This window comes from Rhipicephalus sanguineus, chromosome 4 (genome assembly GCF_013339695.2).
Source record: "Rhipicephalus sanguineus isolate Rsan-2018 chromosome 4, BIME_Rsan_1.4, whole genome shotgun sequence".
NCBI lineage: Eukaryota > Metazoa > Arthropoda > Arachnida > Ixodida > Ixodidae > Rhipicephalus > Rhipicephalus sanguineus.
Genome location: NC_051179.1, coordinates 188092958 through 188117406, shown reverse-complemented (window position 1 = coordinate 188117406; position 24449 = coordinate 188092958). Strand labels below are relative to the sequence as shown.

At 52.9% G+C, this 24449-nt stretch overlaps 1 protein-coding gene across 1 annotated transcript; it reads right to left on the bottom strand.

The window, feature by feature from the left end:
- Window positions 1-20262: 20262 nt before the first annotated feature.
- On the bottom strand, window positions 20263-24183 carry LOC119391920 (uncharacterized protein K02A2.6-like). The gene is made up of 3 exons (XM_037659569.1): window positions 23437-24183; window positions 21982-23367; window positions 20263-21546 (listed from the first exon to the last, which is right to left on the bottom strand). Exons 1-3 carry the CDS (start codon window positions 24181-24183, stop codon window positions 20263-20265), a joined length of 3417 nt encoding a protein of 1138 aa, XP_037515497.1.
- Between the last annotated feature and the right edge of the window lie 266 nt (window positions 24184-24449).

Below are 24449 nucleotides of genomic sequence, written 5' to 3'. Positions count from 1 at the left end.
GTCTTTTCTCGGTCTCTTTCGTCTACTTCGATCTGCCAATAGCCGGTCTTGAGCTCCATCGGCGAAAAGTACGTCGCGTTGTCAAGTCGATCCAGGGTGTCGTCTATCCGTGGGAGGGGGTACACGTCCATCTTCGTGATATTATTCAGGCGCCGATAATCAACGTAGAAGCGCAGTGTCCCGTCCTTCTTCACTAACACCACGGGTGACGCCCACGGACTCTTTGAAGGCTGGATGATGTCGTCGCGAAGCATTTCGTCCACTTGTTTCTTCATGGCCTCACGTTCTCGCGTCGAAACTCTGTAGGGGCTCTGTCGGAGTGGTCGAGAATTTTCTTCTGTTATAATGCGGTGCTTAGCAAGGGGCGTGTGTCGGACCCGCGATGACGACGAGAAACAGTCCCTGTACTGCAGGAGCAGGGTGCTGAGCTGTGGTCTTGCTTGACCTTCGGAAGGCTCGGGTTGACGTCAAAATCCGGTTCGGGACCTCTATTCGTCGAAGCAGGTTCGGCAGCATCGAAGAGGGCGAAAGCATCGCTGGCGGCTACACATTCGTTGATGTAGGCAACCGTCGCACCCATGTTGAGGTGCCTATATTCGTGGCTGAAGTTTGTCAGCAGTACCTTTGCTTTACCGTCATGCAGCTCGGCGATACCTCTTGCGACGCAAATTTGACTGTTCAGGAGTAGTTGCTGATCGCCGTCGATTACGCCTTCAAGGTTCGCAGGTTTTTCGGTGCCGACGGAAATAATTACGCTGGAGCGTGGCGGAACGGTCACCTGCCCTTCTATCACCTTCAGTGCATGGTTCCCTGGCGTCGCACTGGGTGGGAGCGCTTTGTCTGAGGTTAGTGTTATCGACTCAAACCTCAGGTCGATAACGGCGCCGTGGTCACTTCGGAAGTCCATTCCGAGTATCACATCCCTGGAGCAGTTTTGTAGGATTACAAAGCTCGCGGGATAAGTCCGGTTATTGATGGTGACTCTCGCCGTGCAGACACCAATCGGCGTTATCAGGTGGCCTCCAGCTGTCCGGATTTCGGGTCCACTCCAAGCGGTCTTTACTTTCTTCATCTTGGTGGCGAATGGCCCACTGACGACGGAATAGTCGGCTCCGGTGTCGACGAGAGCTGTGACGCTGTGGCCGTCGATAAGAACATCGAGGTCGCTAGTCCGTCGTATTGCGTTGCGGTTAGGTCGTGGCGTCGGATCACGGCTTCGTCGATTGGTCCCGCTGTTTCGACGTTGCGTCGTCAGGTTTTCTTCGGGCCGCGAAATTTCGTCGCGAGGGCTCCGTCCGGTTTGCGTCGTGTTCTGAAGGTCTCGTCGCGTTGTCGTTGTCGGCGGCCGCGGAGGATCTTCGGCATTTCGTCGTACAGCAACCGCACCTCCATCGGTTGCTGCCCTTAGTTTCCCGGATACGGGCTAGGCGACCGGCCCCGGTTTGGGCCAGTGTACTGCCGGCGGTGCGGTGACATGTAGCGGCCGGGCGACGGCGATCGGGAAGGTCGTCGTTCTTACCACTGTGTTCCGGTGAGGTAGTCGTCAATGTCGCGAGGCCGTTCGCCTGGCTGCGGGCGCGGCGCTTTGACGGCGAATCCGCGTAGCCCCATCTGTCGGTACTGGCAGCGGCGGTATGTGTGGCCGGCCTCCCCGCCATGGTAGCAGAGCGGGCGGTTGTCGGGGGCGCGCCAAACGTCGGTCTTTCGGGGGGCGCATCCTTGTCCTGTCGGCGGGCGGTATCGCGTCGTTGGTGGTGGCGGCGGTGCCTGGCGGCGGAACTACTGCGGCGGCGCGGCGTCTTGACGCGGGCGAGGAGGGTGGGCGTTGCGTCGGGCTGCAGCAGCATAGTTCATTGCTTGCAGCTGCGGCTGCGCTGCATAGGGGGTGCCCAGCAACTGCTGGATTTCCTCGCGGACCATGTCGGCGATCGAATCCACTTGAGGCTGCGCTGAAGGCAACAGCTTGCGCAGCTCCTCGCGCACTATCGCTCTGATGGTTTCCCGTAGGTCGTCGGTGCCTAGCGAGTGCGCTTCGGTGTAGCCTGTCGACAGGGTGGAGCGGTTGTACTGCTTCGTCCTAATCTCGAGGGATTTTTAAATTGTTGTAGCCTCCTTTAGGAATTCGGTGACAGTTTTCGGTGGGTTCCGCACCAATCCTGCAAAGAGGTCTTGTTTCACTCCCCGCATAAGGAAGCGCACCTTTTTTTCCTCAGGCATGGCAGCATCGGCTAGGCGGAAAAGTCGCGTCATCTCTTCCGTGTAGATAGTGACCGTCTCATTCGGTAGCTGTGCTCTTGTCTCCAGCAAAGCAGCGGCCTTTCCCTTGCGGACATGCTCGCGAAGGTATTGAGGAACGTCGTCCGAAAGACGTCCCAGGATTGAAGGCTCGATTCATGATTTTCGAACACGTCTTCGCGGCGTCTTCTAAGTAGAAGTAGACGTGGCGCAGCTTCTCTTCAGTGTCCCAGTGGTTGAAGGCGGCGACTCGCTCGTACGTCTCCAGCCAGCTCTCCGGGTCTTCAAACGACGATCCACGGAAAGTTGGTGGCTCCCTTGGCTGTTGCATCACTACCGTTGTAGGTGGCAGGGGGTCTGTCATCGTCTCGGCGGTCGATGTGACGGTCTTCGGCTGCCTGGCGTTTTCGGGAAGGAGCCCGTACTCTGGTTGTAGTCCCTTCTGCCGGCGGCTGGTTCGAGGATCAGGGTTGTCCTTAGAGTCTTCTTCGCGGCTTGGGCTTGGGTCAGCGCTCCGCGGTGGCGTCCGGATCATGAAGCAGCACCTCCACCAGATGTCACGTGGTCGTGACGTCGACGAAGACAGCAGTCAGCACGTCCGAGATGAAACTGTTTATTTGGCCGAACTTGTGGCCGGGAAACTGAAGGTCAAACTACAGCAATACACTGATAGCGTCGAACAGAGCGTCGACCGTCGATCAACTGATGAGCGGTCAAGTGCGTCGGCTTTTATACAGGCGCTATCGAACTTTCCAGCGATATCGCTGGTGGCGGCGTTATCTCTCGATAAAGCTGGAACATTCGCGTGCGGCGCGAAATCTTAACAAAACGATCTACTACGATCGAGAAGCTTCTCGAACACTGCTTCGCGGACAGCGTCGAGCGTTGATAACCGTCCTTGCTGGTCAAACCCAAAAAAAAACATCAAAATAAAACAAGAAGTGGGCGTGTCAATATGAGCGATCTGCGCTGGCGAAACATCACCACGAGCGTTAAAGCTGTCGTCAGCTAACAGGTGCTGACTAGCGCCACAATGCTCGTAGGTTACGTCTCTAGCGGCAGGAGGTATGAACTAGAACGTGGGAGCTGGAGAGGGGACATCTGGGCAGGTCAGGAGTGCAGTAGGTCGTGGCAGTACCACACAAGCTGGTTGCAGCAGGGTGTAAGCAAGTCACATGCTTGCGCAGCAAAAGATAGTTCTACCTGTAATCGCCTCAAAGTTGAAAACGTTGAGACATTCGCGTTGGTTTGGTACGTACCACGCCACAACGATAAGCGATATGTTTAATCTACTTCGTATTTATGTTGTATGCCTGTATTGTATTAACAACCACCAGTAGCTGGGGTTACAAGCCAACATGGCAGCACCCATGCAGACGCGACAGCCCGCTTCGATCCGAACTCGCACTTGCTACTCGTCCACTGTCCTCACAGCAATAAATGTCAAAATCGGCCATCGCTTTGTGTCAGCTCACGCTCGAGAAAAAGCGTCAGGTATGCTTTGTCTTTATTATTGCGATAAGCTGTGTTTATTTAGCCATGCCTGCTACGCCCTGTCTCCGACAATATAACAATGAATCTTGAAAACACTGCAATATACCGACGAGAACATTGCTCTCGAAGCTTCAGGACGCGAATATAAAGCAAATAATGCGTAGGTTTTGAACTTACGGGCCACACAGCGCAGGAAGACGACGTGATAAATTCGAGGCGGAAGGAAACTGCATCCACAGGTGCCGCAATGTTTTTTTCCGGCGCTGCCATCTGTTCGCTTTTACTCGCGTGCGCGCAGACGCTATAGGAACGCCGAGCAGACGACGCGACGCGGATGGAGGCATATTGAGCAGCGCTGCCAAAGGCCACGGCAGTGGGATGGCCATGAAGACCGCCACGGTAGGGGGACCAACGAGGGGGACGGCCACGGTGCGGTGGCGCCATCTCGTTTTGATTGAACATACCAGGTGCGGAAAATCGTCTATATAACCATTGTCTAAGACCATTACTACCTGTTTAAGTTTTCTTTTATTTTCGTACTTTCGTTTCACACCTATTTTGGGATCACGGGCTGCCAACCTCCCCCCTTAACCTAGCGACATCGAACAAACATCTCTGGCGTACTCTAGCTGTGCTAACATTTTGTACCGCCAAAATATTTAAAAAACGCAGCTCGTCCTGCAAAGGGCGCAGTGAAAGAGCGCTACCGCTACCGCGGTCATGGAAAGTGACATTCTGAATGGAATCATCGTTAGGTCTCGCTGGTTGAGAGCAATTTGGCGTCACTTTTTATTTTGAATTTGTAAACTCGGTAACTTTTGTTATCGATCGCGCGCCATCTCTCGTGATTCTTTTTGCACTATCATCCAGATGATACAAAGAACAAGTAATCTAGAACTCGCCCGGCTAAACATGCGGGGAGGGCCATCTAACACCCGTGTGGTGATCGATACGAAAAAAGGATAAGTCGCGTAATGAAGAACTCACTGTGCCTTACCAGTACTTCGTCCTTAGCATTGTAGAATTTGCCAGAGTATTGATATATGAGTTTATCCCAGCTGTTGTCCATGCAGGGCGCCACTTGCTTCAATTCCGAGACCCGGTAGATAAATTCGCCAGCAGCCTGGCCAGGGTACGATCGGAGAAGGAGCTCCTCTAGCGCCGTGTTCTCAGCGCTGGCAATGCTTTGGGCCACGCTTACGGCCTCGTCACTCGAAGGGTCGAGCCCAAACGGCCCCATGTGCCGAGTGTAGAAGCCTGGCGTGACCTTGCCGCGTTTGCCAAGCCACAACAGCTGCGCAGTGCTGAGGCCCAGGTGGAGCACGCGGTGACCTCGGTGGATGCGCGTGTCGACCAGGGACAAGTCCAGCACGCTGACCAGGTTGTAGCTGAAGAAGAGCTTGACGATCTTGTCTAGGGCATTAGCGCTAGTGTAGGTACCCGCAGTGAGACCTACATCTTGCATGAAGCTGGTCATCGTGGCGCTGTCGTCCACGTCACCGGCCCGGACTCGCAGGCAGGTCTTGTAGAGAGCAGCCGCCTTCTCGGCGGCGGCCTGCTTCCTCCGCGGAAACTTGGCCGTCACGAGCGTCTGGGCCAGGGAGGCGTACATCTCGTCCTCCATCTGCGTGAGCACTTGGCGCGACGCGCTCTCGTAGTTGCCGCAAGCGAACCGGTAGAAGTTCTGGCACGGGTCCTCGTCCTGCTTCATGTACGCCTTGAGCACCATGGCCGCACTGACGTTGAGGGCACCCTGGTCCTGCGATTCATTCCGACCGCCCGTGTCCCTGGGCCAGAAGGACATGTACAGCCCCGCCCCTGTCAGCACGCCAGCCAGAGTGAGCACAACCACAGTGCACACCACGCACTCCTTGGCATTGTCCGTCTTCTCCAGCTCTGGCGCATCCACGCGGTTGGCCAACGAACCTGTCAACGACTGCGCCATGCCGTTTTAGTGAGCGCCCATTCGCCCTACTTCTCGTTCATGAAATGCCAGACAGAATTAGCGCTTCATTGAGCGCTGGATTTAGAGTTTTCGTAATCGTTCTGCATTCGAGTTAGACAAAACAAAAAATACAATTGTGGAAAGCGTCCCGGTCCTCGCCTTACAGGTTGATCACTTTCCGAAGCTGTGGATGCCAGAGATTCAAAGTGAAATTCATGTTAATCTTGCTCTGTGTCTACTAAATAATCGTCCATAAAAAAACTGTTCCCAACGGGAGAATCATAAATGCTAGATTCGAAATTGAATTGTTACGGCTGAGGCTACGGTGCAGCGTGTGCGTCGAGAACTTGCACACGACGGTGCTCCCTCGCAAGCTACTGTGGGCAGATTCTTGGCCGGGCATAGCATAGTCACACGACACCACGACGTACGCCTTTAACAGCGTGAACCATCGTTTCCAAGCTACTGAATGGTGACCGGGTGTAGATATAAGAATAGTGCTTATGTCGAAGGAGCGACGCAAACGACGGGCCGCAAACAACACGGCCAGTGGATAGAAACTGCAGACAAGGTGCGTCGCACGCGCACCCACACACACACACACAGACACACACACACACACACACACACACACACACACACACACACACACACACACACACACACACGCGCGCGCGCGCGCACGCACGCACGCACGTGCGCGCGCGCGTGCAAAGAATGAAATATAGCCAGCATAACGCCACTTAGATAAGCTCAAGACCTCCCCATGCGTCAGTGACGTCACGCACAAGAGATCGTCCCGGAACTTGCCTTCACCACACCCGTTCAGTCCATATAAGCGGCGAGTTCTCGCAAAGTAAAATTAATTTCGTTCGCTCGTGCTACGCGTAGAAACTAATTAAAATGCCGCGTCTATAGTTACGCATGCAGCTAGGCAGGGAAAAATCGTCACAGTTTGTGGCCGCGCGCCACTTCGAAAGAAACCGCATGAAAGAAACAGTTTTCTGTATGAATTTAGCTAAGGCTGTTTTCCATTATTGTGATGGCTGCGATTTCAAGAAAATGAACGGCATGTAGAAGTACAAAATGCAAAAAGCACTGAATATTTATTTCAGACCAACCTGACAGGAAATTCAAAAGACGCACACTGCCATATATTTCGGCTGCATGCTTTGCAATCACGCTTGCTGTTGGAGAGGAATATATAACACTGACGGACGATCAAGCACTGAATATTTTCCTGCAGTACACGGCCTTTATGGCTGTAAAGGTCTTCATGCTCTTCGTGATCTTGCACACGCAGTTGAAGTGCCTTTTCGTGTTCCTCCGCTTTTCGGCGACTAATTTTCCGTTGAGACGTCCAGCGCAGGGTAGTCTGGTAAAATGGCTGGTATGGTGCCAGGCTTTACCCTTTTTGGCCTAATGAACACCTCGATCACACTCCCTGGGCTTGTCACAAACCTGAAAAGGAAAGAAAATTACGCCGCTGTAATATAGTGACAGAAAAAATGAGGGTAACAAGACATTTATCAGTGCGCTGAGTTCGCCAATATCCGGAAAAAACAGGTCACACAAAGGTGAAAGAGAACACATCAAGAATGATACGACAAACTGGAGATGGCCAGCATTTGGACTGGCGGAAGTGGGAGAAAATGATTGAGCAAATATTTTCTGGAAAAAGTGAGCCATGCTTATTGTAAACAAAGTATTTTCAGGTAACATTTTGTGTGGCAGCCCTACGTTGACTCAAATTACACACCTATTGTTTTGAAATTTACGCCAGCACTACATTAGATAACTTAAAAAAGTTGTTAGGCTTCACACTATCCATGGAAATAAGTGTGTTCGCGTGTGACTGCAAGACTGCGCGAAACTGCAGTGAAATCATGTTTCAAAAGACTGCGCAGAGCACCATAAATCATCATTGCATTTTGGAAATTTTATTGATTTATTGATAAGCAGCCCACGGAGGCAAACTTCCTGGTCGTGGCGAAGCCCGCTTCGCTTTCAGGAAAGGCTACAAGCGTCTAAACAGCGGACATCGAACAGACATCCAAAAAACATGCGCGATATATCTCCACAGAGCGAAATACGTACCAGTGTGTTTTGTTGGCACGAAGTTCTCTCTTGAGTCGGCTTTCGTCCTTGCGTCTCTTTGAGCCGGATCTGAGGAAAACCTGAACACACAACATGTAGGCCCTCTAGGCCCTCTAGTCTAGTAACGTTAATCTAGGGTAGTTGAATCTGTAGTTATAGGCGCGGAGCAGCATCCAGACATCTTGAACCGTTCTTGCTGGCAAATTGTTAACAAGTCAACCAGGGTTCAATGGCCGGGCCAGACACTTTTCGGCGAGGCACATCCAACGCAAACTGATCCGCTTTCCTTCAGCTGCGTTCCGGCACAACCACATGGCGTCTTTTTCCGCGTCGTCGCGCCTCAGATCTCACTGCAATGATGTAGTTAGTCGGAGAGGAGGGAGTGCGCAGGCCTTTTTTTCTTTTCTTTTTTAGGCGGTGTTGCCCAGCACCACTCCGCGAAAGCCGTCGAACGAGCAAAGCTGGTGCCCCCCATTCGTCAGGCTATATCCTTTCTGTTCGTAAAATAACAGCGCAAGAAACGGCGGACTAACACACAGAGACAAACGAGCGCTGTCTCTGTGTTCGTCCGTCGTTTTTTGCGCCGTCGTTTAACGATCATGAACTACCAACAAGCCCCATTTACCGCCGTTGTGAAGTTGATCCTTTCTGTGTTTTGTTACAAGTTTTTTTATGCATTTCTGTGTTTTGCAAGTGTTTGTTGAGTATTTTTTGTGTAATATCGTTGCTCCTCATTTCACACTCTATGTGAAGCTGTGGGGTGACGATATTGCCACACGCGCTTCTTTCTTTTTATGTTTCATGTTACCGCCCCTTAAACGTGTTACTGCTGCCTTGCGCAAGCCGCGCCAGAATGTCTGGGAACATTCCAGATTGTAGTAGATCATTTTGTTAAGGTTGCGCACGTGACGCGAATAGTCAAGATTATTCCAGAGCTTGCGCGACCATCAGTGATAAGACTGGAAAGTTCGATGCGTGATGAATAAAAGATGGCGCGTCCCAGCGATGATCAGTTTATCGACGGCCGACGCTCTCTTCACCGCTATCAGTGTACATATTGTATTACTGTAGTTTGAGTTTCCGTTTCCCGGCCAAGTAAAGTTTCATCTTCGACACCCTGAGTGCTGCCTTCGTCGACGTTAGAGCTACTGTATATGCTGGTAGCATATACAGTAACTCTAGTCGACGTCACGACCCCGTGACATCTGGTGGAAGTGCTGGATGACGTTCATGTTCCGGACTCCCCCGTCAAGCCGTGAACCCAGCCCCGTTCGTGAAGAAGACACCGACACCATCAAGAACAGTCGAGCAAGCCGAAGACTAAAAGGACTACCCCCTCAATTTGGACTCCTACCGGACAAGCCAACAGCCACGGCAACGAAGACAACGGCCACGATGACAGCCGCGGTGTACCCTGCAGCTGTCGTGATGCAGGCGCCCAGAGAGCCGCAGACCTTCCATGGATCGGCGATCGCCAAGCTGACCTTGCTATCGACCGCCAAAGAGGGGAGGCCACAAAATCCCTTTACTCGACTAAAGCTAAAGTCGCCACTATCTACTCTCGCTCACCCCTTCTTGGCTACGCGTCTCGACAACTTCTCCTCGAAAGGATTCGTGCTGGGGCCGGGAGGGAAGAGAGGCAGCGAGCTTTCCTTGTTTATAACAAATTATTTAATATTGCTCATAAATGACATAGGCACATGCTCTCCGCACACGATACACGCTACACAAAATCATAACAAAAGAATAAAACACTCGCGACGAAAAATGCAGAATACAGGAGGGGGATATCAATAACAATAAAAACAACGCGATTAACACGAGGGGTGAAGATAACAAAACGAAAGGTCCATTCTGTCGGAGGCCTCGGAGCTGGCTGTTGGAGTCGGGCCTCGGGGCTTCTTCCTGCGGTCGCTGTCCAATTCCTCTAGCTACTGTCGACGGGAGCCGCGGAGGCTAACGGAATGTCAGGCCCAGCCCGGCTCAGGGGTTACAGCAGAGACGCAGGAATGGAACCGAACCGGGCGCTCTGCTGCCCCCCATGCCATAAAACTGAAGGGCGCGCACGGCGTCTCGTCGCTGCAGTGGCCGTACACAATAGAAGGTGTCACCCGATCCGGCTGTTTGCGCGGTGGGCCCGCGTGGACCGTCAACAGAATTCTTCCAGGAACTCTGCTCCGAAATGGGCATTCGTTACCCTCGGGGAGGTGAGGGTGGGGGGCTTCTTTCTGTCGAAGCTTGGGTTGAGGAAACGAATGTAAACATCTTGAGAGGCCTGGGGTCCAACCCGCGCTCTCGGGAACGTCACAAAGCGATGACCTGGATGGAGACGTTCGAAAGGGTCTCAGCATTTAACAACTGGAACTCCGATGACAAGCTGCGCCACGTGTACACTTACCTGGAAGACGCGGCAAGGATTTGGTTCGAGGATCGGGTGTCCACTCTTCGAACCTGGGACATCTTTCGCAGCGCTTTCTTGGACACGTTCACAAGCGTCATCTGAAAGGAAAGGGCCGCAGCCTTGCTGGAGACACGGATGCAGCTGCCGAAAGAAAGCGTAACCATCTTCGCGGAGAAAATGACCCCACTATTCCGCTACCCTGATCCTGCCATGACCGAGGAGGAGAAGGTCTGTTTCCTCATGCGAGGAGTAAAGCAGGAGCTCTTCGTAGGGCTCATGCGGCACCCCCCCCCCCCCCCCCCATGGACAGTTCAAGAATTTGTCTCCGAAGCAACGACTATCGAGAAGACGCTGGAAAAGCGAACCCGCCAGTACAATCACCGATCGATTCAAGACAGCCCAGCTGTTCATGCCCTCGGCTCCGACGACCTGCGCGAAACGATCCGGGCGATCGTGCGGGAGGAAATGCGCAAGCAGTTACTCTCACCACAGCCTCAAGTGCACTCGGTCGCAGATGTCGTTCGAGCAGAAATCCAGCAGTCGCTGGGCAACCTTGAACCGCCCCTGCCTCAGCCGCAAGCCATGAGCTATGCTGCTGCATCCCCACGCAACGCTCCTCCCCCCTCCTCGCCCACGTCAAGACGCCGCCTGACACCGCCCCGCCGCAGCAGTTCCGCCGCCACCACCAACCACCATCGCCCGCCAGCCAAACCGAACACCACCGCCCGCCAGCCGGCCAGCGCTACCCGCCGAGGAAGACCGACGTTTGGCGCGCCCCCGACCACCTCCCACTCTGCTACCATGCGGAGAAGCTGGCCACACCTACCGCCGCTGCCAGTACCGACAGATGGGACTGCGTGGGTTCGCCATTGACGCGCCGCGTCCACAGCGGGGTGAACGACCACGCGACATCGCCGACTACCTCGCAGGAGCGCAGTGGACACCCCAACAACCTTGCCGTTTGCCGTCGCCAGGCCGCTATGTCTCACCCGTGGTCTCACAGGAGCGCCGCCTGTACACTGGCCTAACCCGGGGCCGGTAGCCTAGCCCGTACGTATCCGGAAAACTAAGGGCCGCAACCGATGGAGGTTGCTGCCCTTAGTTGCTGTACGACGAAAACGACGAAACATCCAAGATCCTCCGCCGCCAACGACGACGCGGCGACGAAATCTAAAGAACACGCCGCAAGCCGAACGGAGCCCTGACGTAGAACCTTCGCGGCCCGAAGAAGGCCTGACAACGCAACGTGGAAGCACCGGAGCAAGTCGACGTAGCCGTGATCCGACGCCGCAACCTAGCCGGAACGCAAGGCGACGGATTAGCGACCTCGACGTACTATTCGACGGCCACAACGTCACCGCTCTCGTCGACACTGGAGCCGACTATTCCATTGTCAGTGGACCGTGCGCGACGAAGTCGGAGAAAGTTAGGACTGCTTGGCAAAGCCCCGAAATCCGGACCACTAGAGGGCACCTAATAACGCCGGCTGGAGTCTGCACCGCGAGAGTCACCATTAATAACCGGACTTATCCTGTGAGCTTTGTAGTCTTACAACATTGCTCCAGGGATGTGATACTTGGGATGGACTTCCTAAGTCACCACAGCGCCGTCACCGATCTGAGGTCTAAGTCAATAACACTAACCTCAAAAAAAAAAACCTGCGGCCCCACATGTCGCCAGGGAACCACGCATTGAAGAGCACGTCACCGTTCCGCCTCTCTCCAGCGTCATCATTTCCCTTGGCACCGGAGAACCCACAGACCCTGAAGGCGTCATCGAGGGCGATCAGCAGCTGCTCCTGAACCGTCAGATTTGCGTCGCAAGAGGCATAGCCGAGCTGCGTGATGGCAAAGAAGAGGTAGTGCTGACAAACTTCAGCCACGAAAATAGGCACCTCAACATTGGTACGACGGTCGCCTACACCGGCGAATTCGTGGACGCCAGCAATGTTTTCACCCTCTTCGATGCTACCGAACCTGCTTCGACGGATCGAGTTCCCCAACCAGATTTCAACGTCCACCCGAGCCTCCCGAAGCACCAGCAAGACCAGCTCAAAGCCCTGCCCCTGCAATACAAGCACTGCTTCTCGTCGTCGTCAAGAATTCGACAGACCCCAGTCGTGAAACATCGCATTATAACAGAAGAAAGTGCCCGACCAATCCGTCAGAGCCCGTACCGAGTTTCGACGCGAGAACGCGAGGCCGTTAAGAAACAGGTCGACGAATTGCTACGCGACGACATCATCCAGCCGTCCAAGAGTCCGTGGGCGTCACCAGTGGTGTTAGTGAGAAAGAAGGACGGAACCATACGTTTCTGCGTCGACTATCGTCGCCTGGACAAAGTCACGAAGAAGAAGGTGTACCCTCTCCCACGAATAGACGATACCCTAGATCGACTCCACAACGCCAAGTACTTTTCGCTGATGGACCTCAAGACCGGCTACTGGCAAATCGAAGTCGACGAGAGAGATCGAGAAAAGACTGCCTTTATAACACCAGACGGCCTGTTCGAGTTCAAGGTCATGCCCTTTGGCTTTGCCCGGCACCTTCGACTTTTCAACTCGTTATGGATACAGTACTGGCCGGCTTGAAGTGGTATACGTGCCTCGTGTATTTGGACGACGTCGTTGTGTTTGCCTCTAACTTTGACGAACACCTTCGGAGCCTTGAAGCTGTACTTCAAGCAACCAAAACCTCCGGACTAGCCTTGAAGCCTGAAAAGTGCCGCTTCGCATACGAGGAGCTCTTCTTTTTGGTTCACGTGATCAGCAAGGATGGTTTTAGCCCAGACCCGCCGAAAACGGCTGCCATCGCTGCCTTCCCGCCACCCACCGACAAGAAGGCCGTGCGCCTATTTCTCGGCTTGTTCGCCTACTAAAGATGCTTCGTCAAGGAATTTTCACGAATCGCCGAGCCCTAATGCACCTCACGAAGACCAACATGCCATACAAGTGGGAAACGGTGCAAATCGAAGCACTTCAAAAACTCAAACGACGCCTTCAGATGCCTCTTATACTAGCCCATTTCGACGAATACGCTGATACGTAAATCCACACCGACTCAAGAAGTGTAGGATGTAGGACTCGGCACCGTCATTGTGCAGAAGACTGACGGGCTGGAAAGGGTCATTAGTTATGATAGCCGGTCGCTATCAAAGGCAGAAACCAACTATTCCACAATAGAAAAGGAGTTCAAGTTTGAAAAAAGCGCGAAAAAAACACAACACACAAGCACGAAGGAGACAGGACGAGCGGCGCTGACAAAGAAGGTTTCTTTGTTGTTTTGCCGGAAGCCTTATATTTTAGGAAGGGTTTGGATGCGCTCGATAAGAATTTTAAACGGGTGTCGGTAAAAGGAGAGAGAGTTAAGGAACGGGCGCGCGAGCTTTTGGATGAGCTTAACCTTTGCAGCCTTTCTTCGGGAGTGAAGAGTGCAGAGGTCTACATCTTGAGATCTTTTTCTCAGTTAAAACCCACAAAGTGGATATGCCTTTCCGAGCCATTGTGTCGGAAAGAGGGACCTGGCAACACGTTGTCTCTGGTTTTCTGCAGCGCCATCTTTCCTTGTTGTCCATCCAGGAGCCTTTCCGTGTGCCTAATTCTGAAGCTGTTGTCGAACTCAAAAAATGATAACCCTGGCATCTGTTATGGCTTTAGTATTGATATTGAGGATGTTTTTTACTTGTTTCCGCACGACAAATTGATGGAAAGTGTGACACTATGCGTCACTGAGGGAAATGACAAAATTGCTTTTATAATTGCAAGGTGCGGTGTTTCACTGAGAGGGTTTTTGGAGCTCTTGTCCTTCTACCCCAGGGCTACCTTTGTAGGATGGCACAGCGAGATTTTTTTACAGAAGTCGGGAGTTTGCATAGTCACCAGAGTAGCCCCCATTCTGTGTGAAATTTTCCCTAGTAATGTGGACCAGCTGTTAGAAAGAAATCTTCACGGACTTGACAAGCATGTCTTTTGGTACGTGGATGATTATTTAATTTTACTCGATAGGCAAGACTACCACAGAGTATACATTGACGTCCTGAAAGTTTTCAAGGAGTTTTGCTCCGGTTTGAACTTCACTTTTGAACTCCCTAAGGACAAAGAATTGCAATTTCTTGACCTGAAACTCCGGTTTTCCTCCTCACATGTATGTTGGGTTTTTTTCCCTAAGTCGACTAAGCCACTCCTCAAGTATGGATCGGCCCACTCGAAAACTGTTAAAAATGGCATAGTGGTTTCATATATTAAGTCTGCCCTCTCAAAATCCTGTCCCCATCTGTTAAAGCCAACTTTGCACTACAGATCCATAGACTTAAAGCTGCTGGGTTCCCTGATAACCGCCTGAGCTCTGTTTGCGAGAAGCTTGTCAGATGGGTTAAATCTGGATGCCTTTCAGTACCTCACAATGACAAGGCAGCAAAAGGGAAAAGGAAGGTCGCTGCTGTACCTTACATGCATAAGACCTCGCATCGCTTAAAAAAGGTTGCGAAGCGCTTCGACGTTGTGTTTAGTGCGCCTAACAAGCTCTCGCGTGTGTGTGCTGCTGTGGAAAGGAACGCCAATAGGCAGGGCTTAAAGTCAGGGGGTGCCCGGGGGGCTCGGCCCCCCCTCCATTTTTTAAGGAGGGGCCCGGCCCCCCCTCGGCAGTCCGACGGTGGCACTGCGGCACCCATTTGACAAGTGCTGGAGTTGATTTTTTTGGCATTAGTGCTTTGTGCGGGGAAATTATACTCTGCAATTTCCAGAATAATCATTTATTAATCGCGAATCTTTGGTTGACGGGGTGTTAGCAAAACAGAAGAAAACAGGTATTGTCGTACTGCTGAATGCAAATCGCTGACACTGAACAGCACGGGCAGCGCCTCCTGAAACCACGGGTCACCACCCTGTTCGACAGAGCGTCTTGGCGCAGCATACTGTTTCACGAGGCATCTGAGTGCGAAGCTACCTGCTCGTGAATCAGTAAGGGTTCACCTCGGTCTGTTTAGTTTGCCACTCAATTTTCATTCTTTTAGTTGTGCATCACAAGTCTGCTGTAATTACAAAGACGCATGTATTTTGCCTGCTTTTTTTACGCAAGTGATAGTGAAAATAAAATATAGCATTGTCGTGCCTGAGGTTCTGAATCCAGTGAGTCAACTGCTACTTACTTTGAGTTGACATATTTTTAAGCCTGTATATCACGTGTTATTTTTGAAGAATATTTCCCAAAATAATTTCATTTATTGCTTGATTGGAGTGACACGTTGAATAAATGCCCGAAATATATTTGTATAGCATTCATAAACATTTGTTCAGTTGGAGAGACAGCATATATTAATATATACAGTGGAATCTCGTTGATACGATTCTGCATAATACGTTTTTCAGCCTAATACGTTTTTGTTTTATTCCCGGCCAACATCCCTCGAAAATAATGCATTTGCATGTGTTTAATACGATCACATTGGTGCCCAAAATTGTCTAATACGACCGCGAAAGTGGAAAGTGGAGACCACCATATATATATATATATATATATATATATATATATATATATATATATATATATATGTCGAGAAAAGATGATTCTAGGTCCGGGTAAATATACGCAGTGAAACAGACGTGCGTACGAAGCGATTTATTGACGTTTCGGCCGCGGGTCCGGCCGTCATGAAGGCCGGACCCGCGGCCGAAACGTCAATAAATCGCTTCGTACGCACTTCTGTTACACTGCGTATATATATATATATATATATATATATATATATATATATATATATATATATATATATATATATATATATATATATATATATATATATATATCCGCTTTATGAGGGCCCCCCTCCAATGAAGGGAGACTTTAAGCCCTGCCAATAGGTCATGCCCAAATGACGGATGTTGCCGCGTGAAACACGCTAATGCAAATGTGCCCAGCTGCCGCGTCGCTGTTGTGTATAAGATACCGCCGAACTGAAAAAAAATCACGCCATATCCACGGTATGAATGATGATAAGTGGGCGAAGCTCGAGAGGGGGAGATCATCGGTAAACCGTAACTCTCTCGTGAAAGTTAGCCCATTACATCATTAGAAAGACGTAAGACTGTGCGTATATTATACAAAATCAACTTTTATTTTGTTCTTGTTCGTTTGTTGTTTCGTTTCTTCGTTTGTTCTTTTCATTTCGTCGTTGTCATGGCGGCTGGATTGCGAGGTACCTTCATTATGACGGCTTTATGGTCTGTGAAATGAAGCGAGAGAGGTTCTTGTACTGGCTGCAGTGGGAAGTTTGCAAACACTAAGTCTATGCACGTCCCTCGGATCGTGGTAGGTTGCATATGGATACACCTGAGTGCATATTTGGAAAGCATGTGCTGCACGATCCAGTTATTGGCAATGAGGTCCACGTTGAAGTCCCCAACCAGCACAAACGGACGGTTCTTGTACTTGTTGTCGTAGTCACGTAACGCAGCGTCTATAAACGACTTGACGTCCCAGATAGAAAGGTTGGGTGCGAGGTACGTCATGACGGTGACTAACAGACGGCGACTGAATCGGTGGACCGGTGTTTCGACGCGTGGTGGCGATTCCGGGCTCGATTGTCGGCTCTGCGATGGAGTGCCAAGCATGAAGCTTACCTCGCACCTCCACCAGTGTAACGACGTGGGATCGACGAGGACATGGAGCACGACAAACAAACACACGACACACAAACACGCTTTATCGATCACAGAAAGAACTGCAACGTCTTCTTCGTCCATGCGCTGGGCCAAGAACACTCGCGCTGCTTCGCTGCCATCACCACTGGCACATACGCGCGGCATAGGCGGTCACGTACGAGCTAGGAGGGACAGACCCACGGCTTTAGGAGCTTCGCCCCTAAAAAAAGACTACCTCGGCTCTATGCTGGCCCAACGTGCACGGCCGACCTCGCCGGCCATGGCCCGAGCTTGGATGACAGAGTTGGGCCCAGGTTGGAATTGGTTAATGGCCTTACACCGGCCCACCTTCAGCTGCTAACATAGGCCCAAGGCCGTAGGCCGACCTTGTAGACATCAGGTGGTGCACAAATGGATTAAATATTCTTGTGCGAATAATCAGCGCAATCTAGTGACAGCCGACGCTGAACGCTCAAACAAGAAATTTGCGCTGACCGAGAAATAATGCGCCCGAGCACTGGGTGCCGACTCTTTCCCTATCATTTGCCGACCGTTGGCTGAACGTCTTCGCCAACTAATAACCAGCGCAATTGGTTGCCGATCAGGGCCGCACTTTGGGCCGCCATTGGTCGGCCGACAATAGCGGTTGCCGAGCGCTGCCCAGTTGTTTACCAACCATCGGCCGTCGGCCGATTTCAGTTGGGCGACGACTTGCCAACCTTCGTACATCAGTCAAACTGGGCGTTGTCTCAATATACTCCTGCGTGAGCATGAAAGGTCTTTAAGGACTGACAAGCTATCGCACCCATCTGCTCATTGTCAGGCCTGTGGATGCCAGCCTTTGTTTAAGGACACGTGTATTTTGTTTTCAAACAGAGTCCAGAGGACTCGAGAAATTGTTGAAGCGGCCTATATCGCGAAAGCGGGCCTTCCACGCATCAGCTCTCCTTCGGTGGCGCTATCCGGCCGCGAGGTCGAATACCTTGACGTCACTTGATCTGATGGCCCAATTCCTTTTTTGTCATATGCATACTCATTCTATGTTTGCGTGATTCTTTAATCTTGTTATTTTTGTAGTGTGTGTATTTATCTTTCTGTGCTTTTGATTAAACCTCAATTGCTAGTAGCGCGTCGTCCTGTCCCCTTCGTGCCTGTGTGTTGTGGTTTTTTCGCGCTTTTTTCTAACATGAATTTGCACCAACTCGCACAACTGTCCCTGCTACTTCAGAAAAGGAGTGCCTGGCCATCATCTGGGCTACATCCAAGTTTCGCCCCAACCTCTGCGGCAGGCCCTTCAATGTTGTGAGCGACCACCATGCCTTGTGTTGGCTAGCTAACTTGAAGGACCCTTCAGGTCGCCTCGCACGGTGGAGCCTAAGACTTCGAGAATTCGACATTACCGCCGTTTACAAGTGCGGAAGAAAACACTCCGACGCTGACTGCCTGTCTCATGCCCCCGTAGACCCACCGCCGTAGGACGACCAGGATGATGACTGCTTCTTGGGAACGATAACTGCCGACGATTTCGCCGAACGACAGCGAGGCGACCCGGAACTCAGGAGCCTTGTGGAATACCTAAAGGGTAAGACCGCCGTTGTTTCGAAGGTATTCACGCGAGGACTGGCGTCGTTTTCCTTTCGAAACGCCGTTCTCCTAAAGAAGAATCGCTCGCCCCTTCGTGCCAACCACCTTCTCGTGATGCCTTCAGCATTGAGACCAGAAGTCCTCCAGGCCCTACACGACGACCTGACGGCTGGACACCTCGGTGTTTCTCGCACGCTCGCGAGAATACAGGAAAAGTACTACTGGCCGCGCCTTGCCGCCGACGTCGCCCGCTACGTAAGGACATGCCGAAACTGTCAGTGACGCAAGACACCGCCGACTAGAACGGCAGGCTTTCTCCAACCGATCGAACTACCTCGCCGACCGTTCCAGTAAATCGGTATGGACCTACTGGGGTCGTTCCCTACGTCGACTTACAGAAATAAATGGATCGTCGTAGCTACCGCGACTACCTCACCAGCTACGCCGAAACAAGGGCCTTACCTTGAGACCGTGCCGCCAAGGTAGCGAAGTCCTTCTTTGAAGATATCGTCCTGAGTCATGGTGCCCCAGAGGTCCTTATCACCGACAGAGGTACGGCCTTTACGACGGAGCTAACTCAGGCGATCTTTAGATACAGCCAGACAAGCCACCGCCGGACCACTGCTACCGCCCACAGAGCAATGGCCTCACCAAGCGTCTAAACAAGGCCATCGCCGACATGCTTACCATGTACAGTACGGTCCACTGTTAAAGGGAACACTCAAATGAGCACCTTTCATTTTGCTGGCCCCCTAACTCCACGTGGTTGTGGAAACGTTCGTGGACGGTACTAGTCTGTCAAACGGAGTCGGAGCTGTCAACCACCAGTAGTCTTTTGCAAATCTAAGTCACCGTGCTGTTGCAAGAGAGCGATATCCTGACATGCCCTGAAGGCAAGTGTTCCCTTTAACAGTGGACCCGTCTGTACGTCGACGTCGAGCACAAAACGTGAGATGTCATCCTTCCGTACGTGACCTTCGCATACCACACCGGCGCTGCCACTTGCGCAACGATGTCGGCGCATTCCACAGTACCAGAACAAGGTTTGAAAACGACATGCTAAATTTGTGTCGCAGGGCCCCTGCTCAACAAAAAGTTATACGTCATGCAGCCTTTGCGCTCGACAAAATCTTTACTGAAAAGCAAATCCGCAAGTGGCATTTTACAGGAGATGGCAATGGAAAAGGCCTCGGCACGGGACCCCGGCCTCAGTGATCACCGGGGGTCCGATACCAGGTAAGCGGAAGACCACTGGTGGATAACAGTGAATCGCTGAACTGTGTTTCTCGTCGTACTTCTCTGTGTGTGTACCTCACCATTCTTCCTATGGTAGACATTGCCTTGGGTCATATTATACTGTCAATTCGCATAAATGGCATAGTCTCTAAGTACAAACACTGGCGTCCCATAAAAGTCACAGTTTCGCCGTGACGGCGAAGCAATGAATGCGATAGCAATAAATTGGAATGTAACGTGAAGAACGGAAAGCAGCTCGAAATTGCCAGCGCGTCGCTCGATCCCAAAGGACGCACGAAAAGAACGCACACAGGACGAGCGCGAACTATCATGCGTCACAGTTCGACACTGGAAGCGCACTGCTCAAACAAAGCAGGACACTGTCGCGTGGTTAGTGCCGCAGGGGCACGGGCACGCAGAGACTCACGCGTACACGCTGCTCGCTCGGACGAAAGTGTAACCCAGACTTTATTGGGGCACGAACATATATATGATGCACGGCAGTAACAGGGGGCGCCACACTCCAGTGGAGCCCTAATCAAAAGGCTGAATTGTGGCGACCTCTACATCTCCCCCCTTGAGAAAGTCCGATGGGAGGATGGAGGACGCCAAACACATCACAATGTCACAAGTTCAAACGGCGCGGCGGAACAACGTGCCGGCCATAACGTGTTCGTGTAACACCATCGCTACGGTCCCTGGCTGCTGGGGAATGTTGCAAAGGCTGCCCTTGGGGGATGCAGGTCCCATGCTGTTGGCAGGCTGAGGTTCCTGAAGAACTTGCTGCGGTGGCGATGGTTGCTGTGCAGCTGTTGGCAGCGATTCCTCACCGGAGGCGGAAGGCACGAAAGGCACTAGGTGACGGCGGTTGCACTGTAGAACACCACCTCGGTCTGTTTCAACCACGTAGCTTCTTGGCCTTTGCCCCGGGCTGAGGACCGTAGCTTGCACTTGGTCAGGGCGCACCCACACACGCTGACTTGTTTGGAGAGGTGGCAGGTCTCGAGCTCCGTGATGCCTATTGTAGTCGTCGGTCTGCTTACGCTTGTAGGCTACATCCTTGGCGACGACATCTTTCCTAGGCGGCCAGTTGGGATGTAGCTGGGAGTTTTGCTTCGGGACTCTGGTTCTCAGCTGACGTCCCATCAACAGCTGGGCTGGACTGAAGCCATCGACTCCCGGAGTGTCCCGATAACTGAGCAGAGCGAGGTGAGGGTCTTTGCACTTGCGGAACAGGTCCTTGACTGTTCGTACCATCCTCTCTGCCTCTCCGTTTGACTGGGCGTAGTGTGGGCTACTGGTCGCATGGTTGAAGCCATAAGACGCTGCGAATGCCGCAAACTCTTGCGACGAAAACGGTGGACCGTTGTCCGACCTGACGTCTTGTGGGATTCCGTGGCGTGCGAAGATGCTTTTGAGAGCATCGATGACTGCCCGAGCTGTAGTGCTTCTCAGGGTCACCACCTCGGGAAACCTCGAGTAGTAGTCCACCACCAGGAGGAACGTCTGGCCATTGAGATGGAACAAGTCCATTCCGAGAAATTCCCAGGGGCGTCCAGGTAGAGCTGTGGAGACTAGGGGTTCTGCAAGGTTCACCCGGGTGGATGCGCACTGTTCGCAGTTCGTGACGAGAGAGGCGATGTCTGCTGAGATACCCGGCCACCAAACCGACTCCCGAGCTAGGGCTTTGGTCCTGTTGATGCCCTGATGGCCTTCGTGCAACAGCGTCAAGACCGCTGGCCGAAGAGACGATGGGATGACAATCCGGGGGCCTTTCAGCAGGATACCGTCGCAGACAGAGAGCTCGTCCGCCACGAAGGCGTACTTCGACACATGCAGAGGTAGCTTGGTCTTTGGTGGCCAACCCCGCTGGCAGAAGGAGATGAGGGCCTTGCACTCTCCATCGGATTCTTGTGCCTGTCGTACATCTTCAGGGCGGAGTGGCAAGACTTCCGACATGCAGCCGACTACTTGTGCTGCGAAGAGTTCCACCGTGTCTACAGGAGTGGATGCCTTGTGGGTGATACGTGATAAGGCATCTGCTGTTGCTAGCAGTTTTCCTGGCACGTGCAGCATGCGAAACTGGTACTGCATTGTCTTGAGCCGTAGTCTCTGAATACGAGGCGGCAACATATCCAGTTCCATCTTGCCCAGAAGTGAAACGAGAGGCAGGTGGTCGGTCTCGACATCGAAGGTGATGCCACGGACAAACTCGTCGAACCTTTGGATAGCCCATGTCGTTGCCAAAGCTTCTTCTTCGGTCTGGCTGTAACGCTGTTCGGTACTCGTCATTGACCTCGAAGCGAATGCGACTGGGCGACGCTCTCCCGAGGGTTGAGTCTGCAGCAGTACTGCGCCGAGTCCGAAAGAGCTTGCATCTGCAGACACTGTCGTGGCATACGACGGGTGGTACATGGCCATGCACCTGTATGATGTCAAGAGTTCTTTGACCTTCTTGAATGCTGCCTCTTGCTCATGCTGCCACACCCAGCTTGCAGACTTGTTCAGCAAGGCTCTGATGGGTGCTGTGACGTCCGAGATGTGTGGCAGGAATCTGGCGAGATGATTTACCATTCCAAGCAGTCGTCTAACGCCCGCGACGTCTGTGGGAGCTTCCATAGCTTTGACAGCTTCAACCTTGCTTGGATCCGGCCTGATACCCTTAGCTGAGACGACAACACCAAGGAAGGAGACCTCGGATACCCCAAAGCGACACTTGTCCTCGTTCAACGTGATGCCTGCTTTTGCAAGACGAGATAGCACCTGGCTCAGTCTGGCGTCATGCTCCTGGCGGGTGCGTCCAAAAACCAGAATGTCATCTATCATGTTGGCGACCCCTTCTTGGCCCTCCAGGATTCTTGCCATCTGTTTCTGGAAGTACTCGGGAGCGGATGTGATGCCAAAGGGGAGCCGGCAAAAGCAGTATCGGCCGTATGGGGTGATGAATGTCGTCAGCTCTTGGGAATCGGCAGAAAGCTTCACCTGGTGGAAGCTTGCGGTCGCATCCAGCCTTGAAAAAACTGTTGCGTCACCGAGGAGGCCAAGGACTTGCTCAACCGTTGGCAAAATATGCCGTTCGCGGAGGACAACTTTGTTAAGTTGAGTCAAGTCGACGCATAGCCGGTAGGAACCATCATCTTTCCTGACGACAATGAGGCCGGAGCACCATGGAATTGGCTTGTCGATCCTGCGGATGACGCCTGCGCTTTCCAATTTGTCCAGCTCGCGGCGGACGACCTCAAGCAGCGGGATGTGGATCCTGCGGGGGACGCTCAGCGAGAAGGGCACGGCATCGGGTTTCAGCTGAATAACGTACTCGTCCTTGAGAGTGCCCAATCCTTTGAAGAGCTCGGCGTGCAGCGTTGCTTTGGGAGTCTTGAGTTCGTCAAGAAATTTCACAACTTTCAGGGCTTGGAGCGCTGGCAGTCCTAGAAGAGGCACAGTCAGTGACTGGATTACGTATAGGCGCTGGCAGCTTGTTTTTCCTTGCCACCGAAGTCGTGCCAGATACGAGCCTAGCACGCGAAGTGGCTGTCCTCCAGGGCCAGTGAGCAGACTGTCGACTTTGTCGAGCTTGGCAGGCAGTGTAAGGAAGTCGCTGGGTACAGCAGATACTTCGGCGCCGGAGTCGACTTTGAACTGCGCTGTGTAGTTGTCAACGGTCACGTCGACGAACTTTGCAGCGGCGGGAGTGCCGACGGCATGGAGGTGAACGGAGCCGAGCTTGTTCTGCTGGTGCTTCCGCGAGCGGCAAACTTCGGCGAAGTGGCCTTTCTTTTTGCAGAAGTTGCAGGCGGAGCGTCGAGCCGGGCAGTCCGAACGTCGGTGAGGCGCGCGGCCGCAAAATTCACACGTGGACGGCTCGCGAGAGCGCTCGGTTGGCGGCTGCGACGTAGTAGGCTTAGCTCCGGAGCGGCGACGAGAGGCGTACTTGCTGGCTTTCGCGGCGTCGAGGTTGAGCTCGCGTGTGTGCTCGGTGCGGTTCTGAGTCAACTCCTTCTCTTTGTCGGCGTCTTCGGACTGACGGGCCTGTGTCCATGCCTCCTTGAGCGTCAGCTTCGCGTTTCGGCACAGCTGATCCGAGAGGCGAGAGTCACGGAGGCCGACGACGAACCGGTCGCGTACGAGCCTTTCCTCGACAGCAGCTGACGGGTAGTTGCAGCGCTTCACCATCCTGCACAGTTCCGCGTAGTAGGTGTCGACGCTTTCGCCGGGTAGCTGAACACGCCTGTGGAACCGCGACGACTCGTAGAGCTCGTTGGCCGGGTGCACGAAGTGCTCGGTGAAGCGGGCGGCAACAACTTGGTACGAGGCGAGCGACTGGGCGTCGAGCGAGAACGTCTCGAGGAGCGGACGTGCCTCCGGGCCCATGCAGTACAGTAGCGAGCGTACCTGCACGTCTTCCGACGCTTTTGTCAGTCCTGAAACCGCGGTGAAGTCTTCGTAGCGGCTGAGCCATGTCGACCATGTTGCCGGGTTCGCGAAGTCGAACGGTGCCGGTGGCTGAAGGTTCACACCGTACAGTTTTGGCGGCTCGCCGTTCTCGAGGTCCATCGTGCTGTCGTGCTGCCGTTCCGTCGTGGTAAGGCCTAGGGCTGGGGGGAGTTATTCCTACGCTCCGAACTTACTGTCACGCGATGTCACCCCACTTCTGACACCATGTCGGGTGGTTAGTGCCGCAGGGGCACGGGCACGCAGAGACTCACGCGTACACGCTGCTCGCTCGGACGAAAGTGTAACCCAGACTTTATTGGGGCACGAACATATATATGATGCACGGCAGTAACAGGGGGCGCCACACTCCAGTGGCGGCCTAATCA

Coding starts and splice junctions, on each gene's coding strand:
- LOC119391920 (XM_037659569.1), bottom strand. CDS start 24,183: ATGGACCTCGAGAACGGCGAGCCGCCAAAACTGTACGGTGTGAACCTT. Junction 23,368..23,436: donor ACCGACGTTCGGACTGCCCG/GCTCGACGCTCC, acceptor CGCTCGCGGAAG/CACCAGCAGAACAAGCTCGG. Junction 21,547..21,981: donor GCTCTTTCGGACTCGGCGCA/GTACTGCTGCAG, acceptor GATGTACGACAG/GCACAAGAATCCGATGGAGA.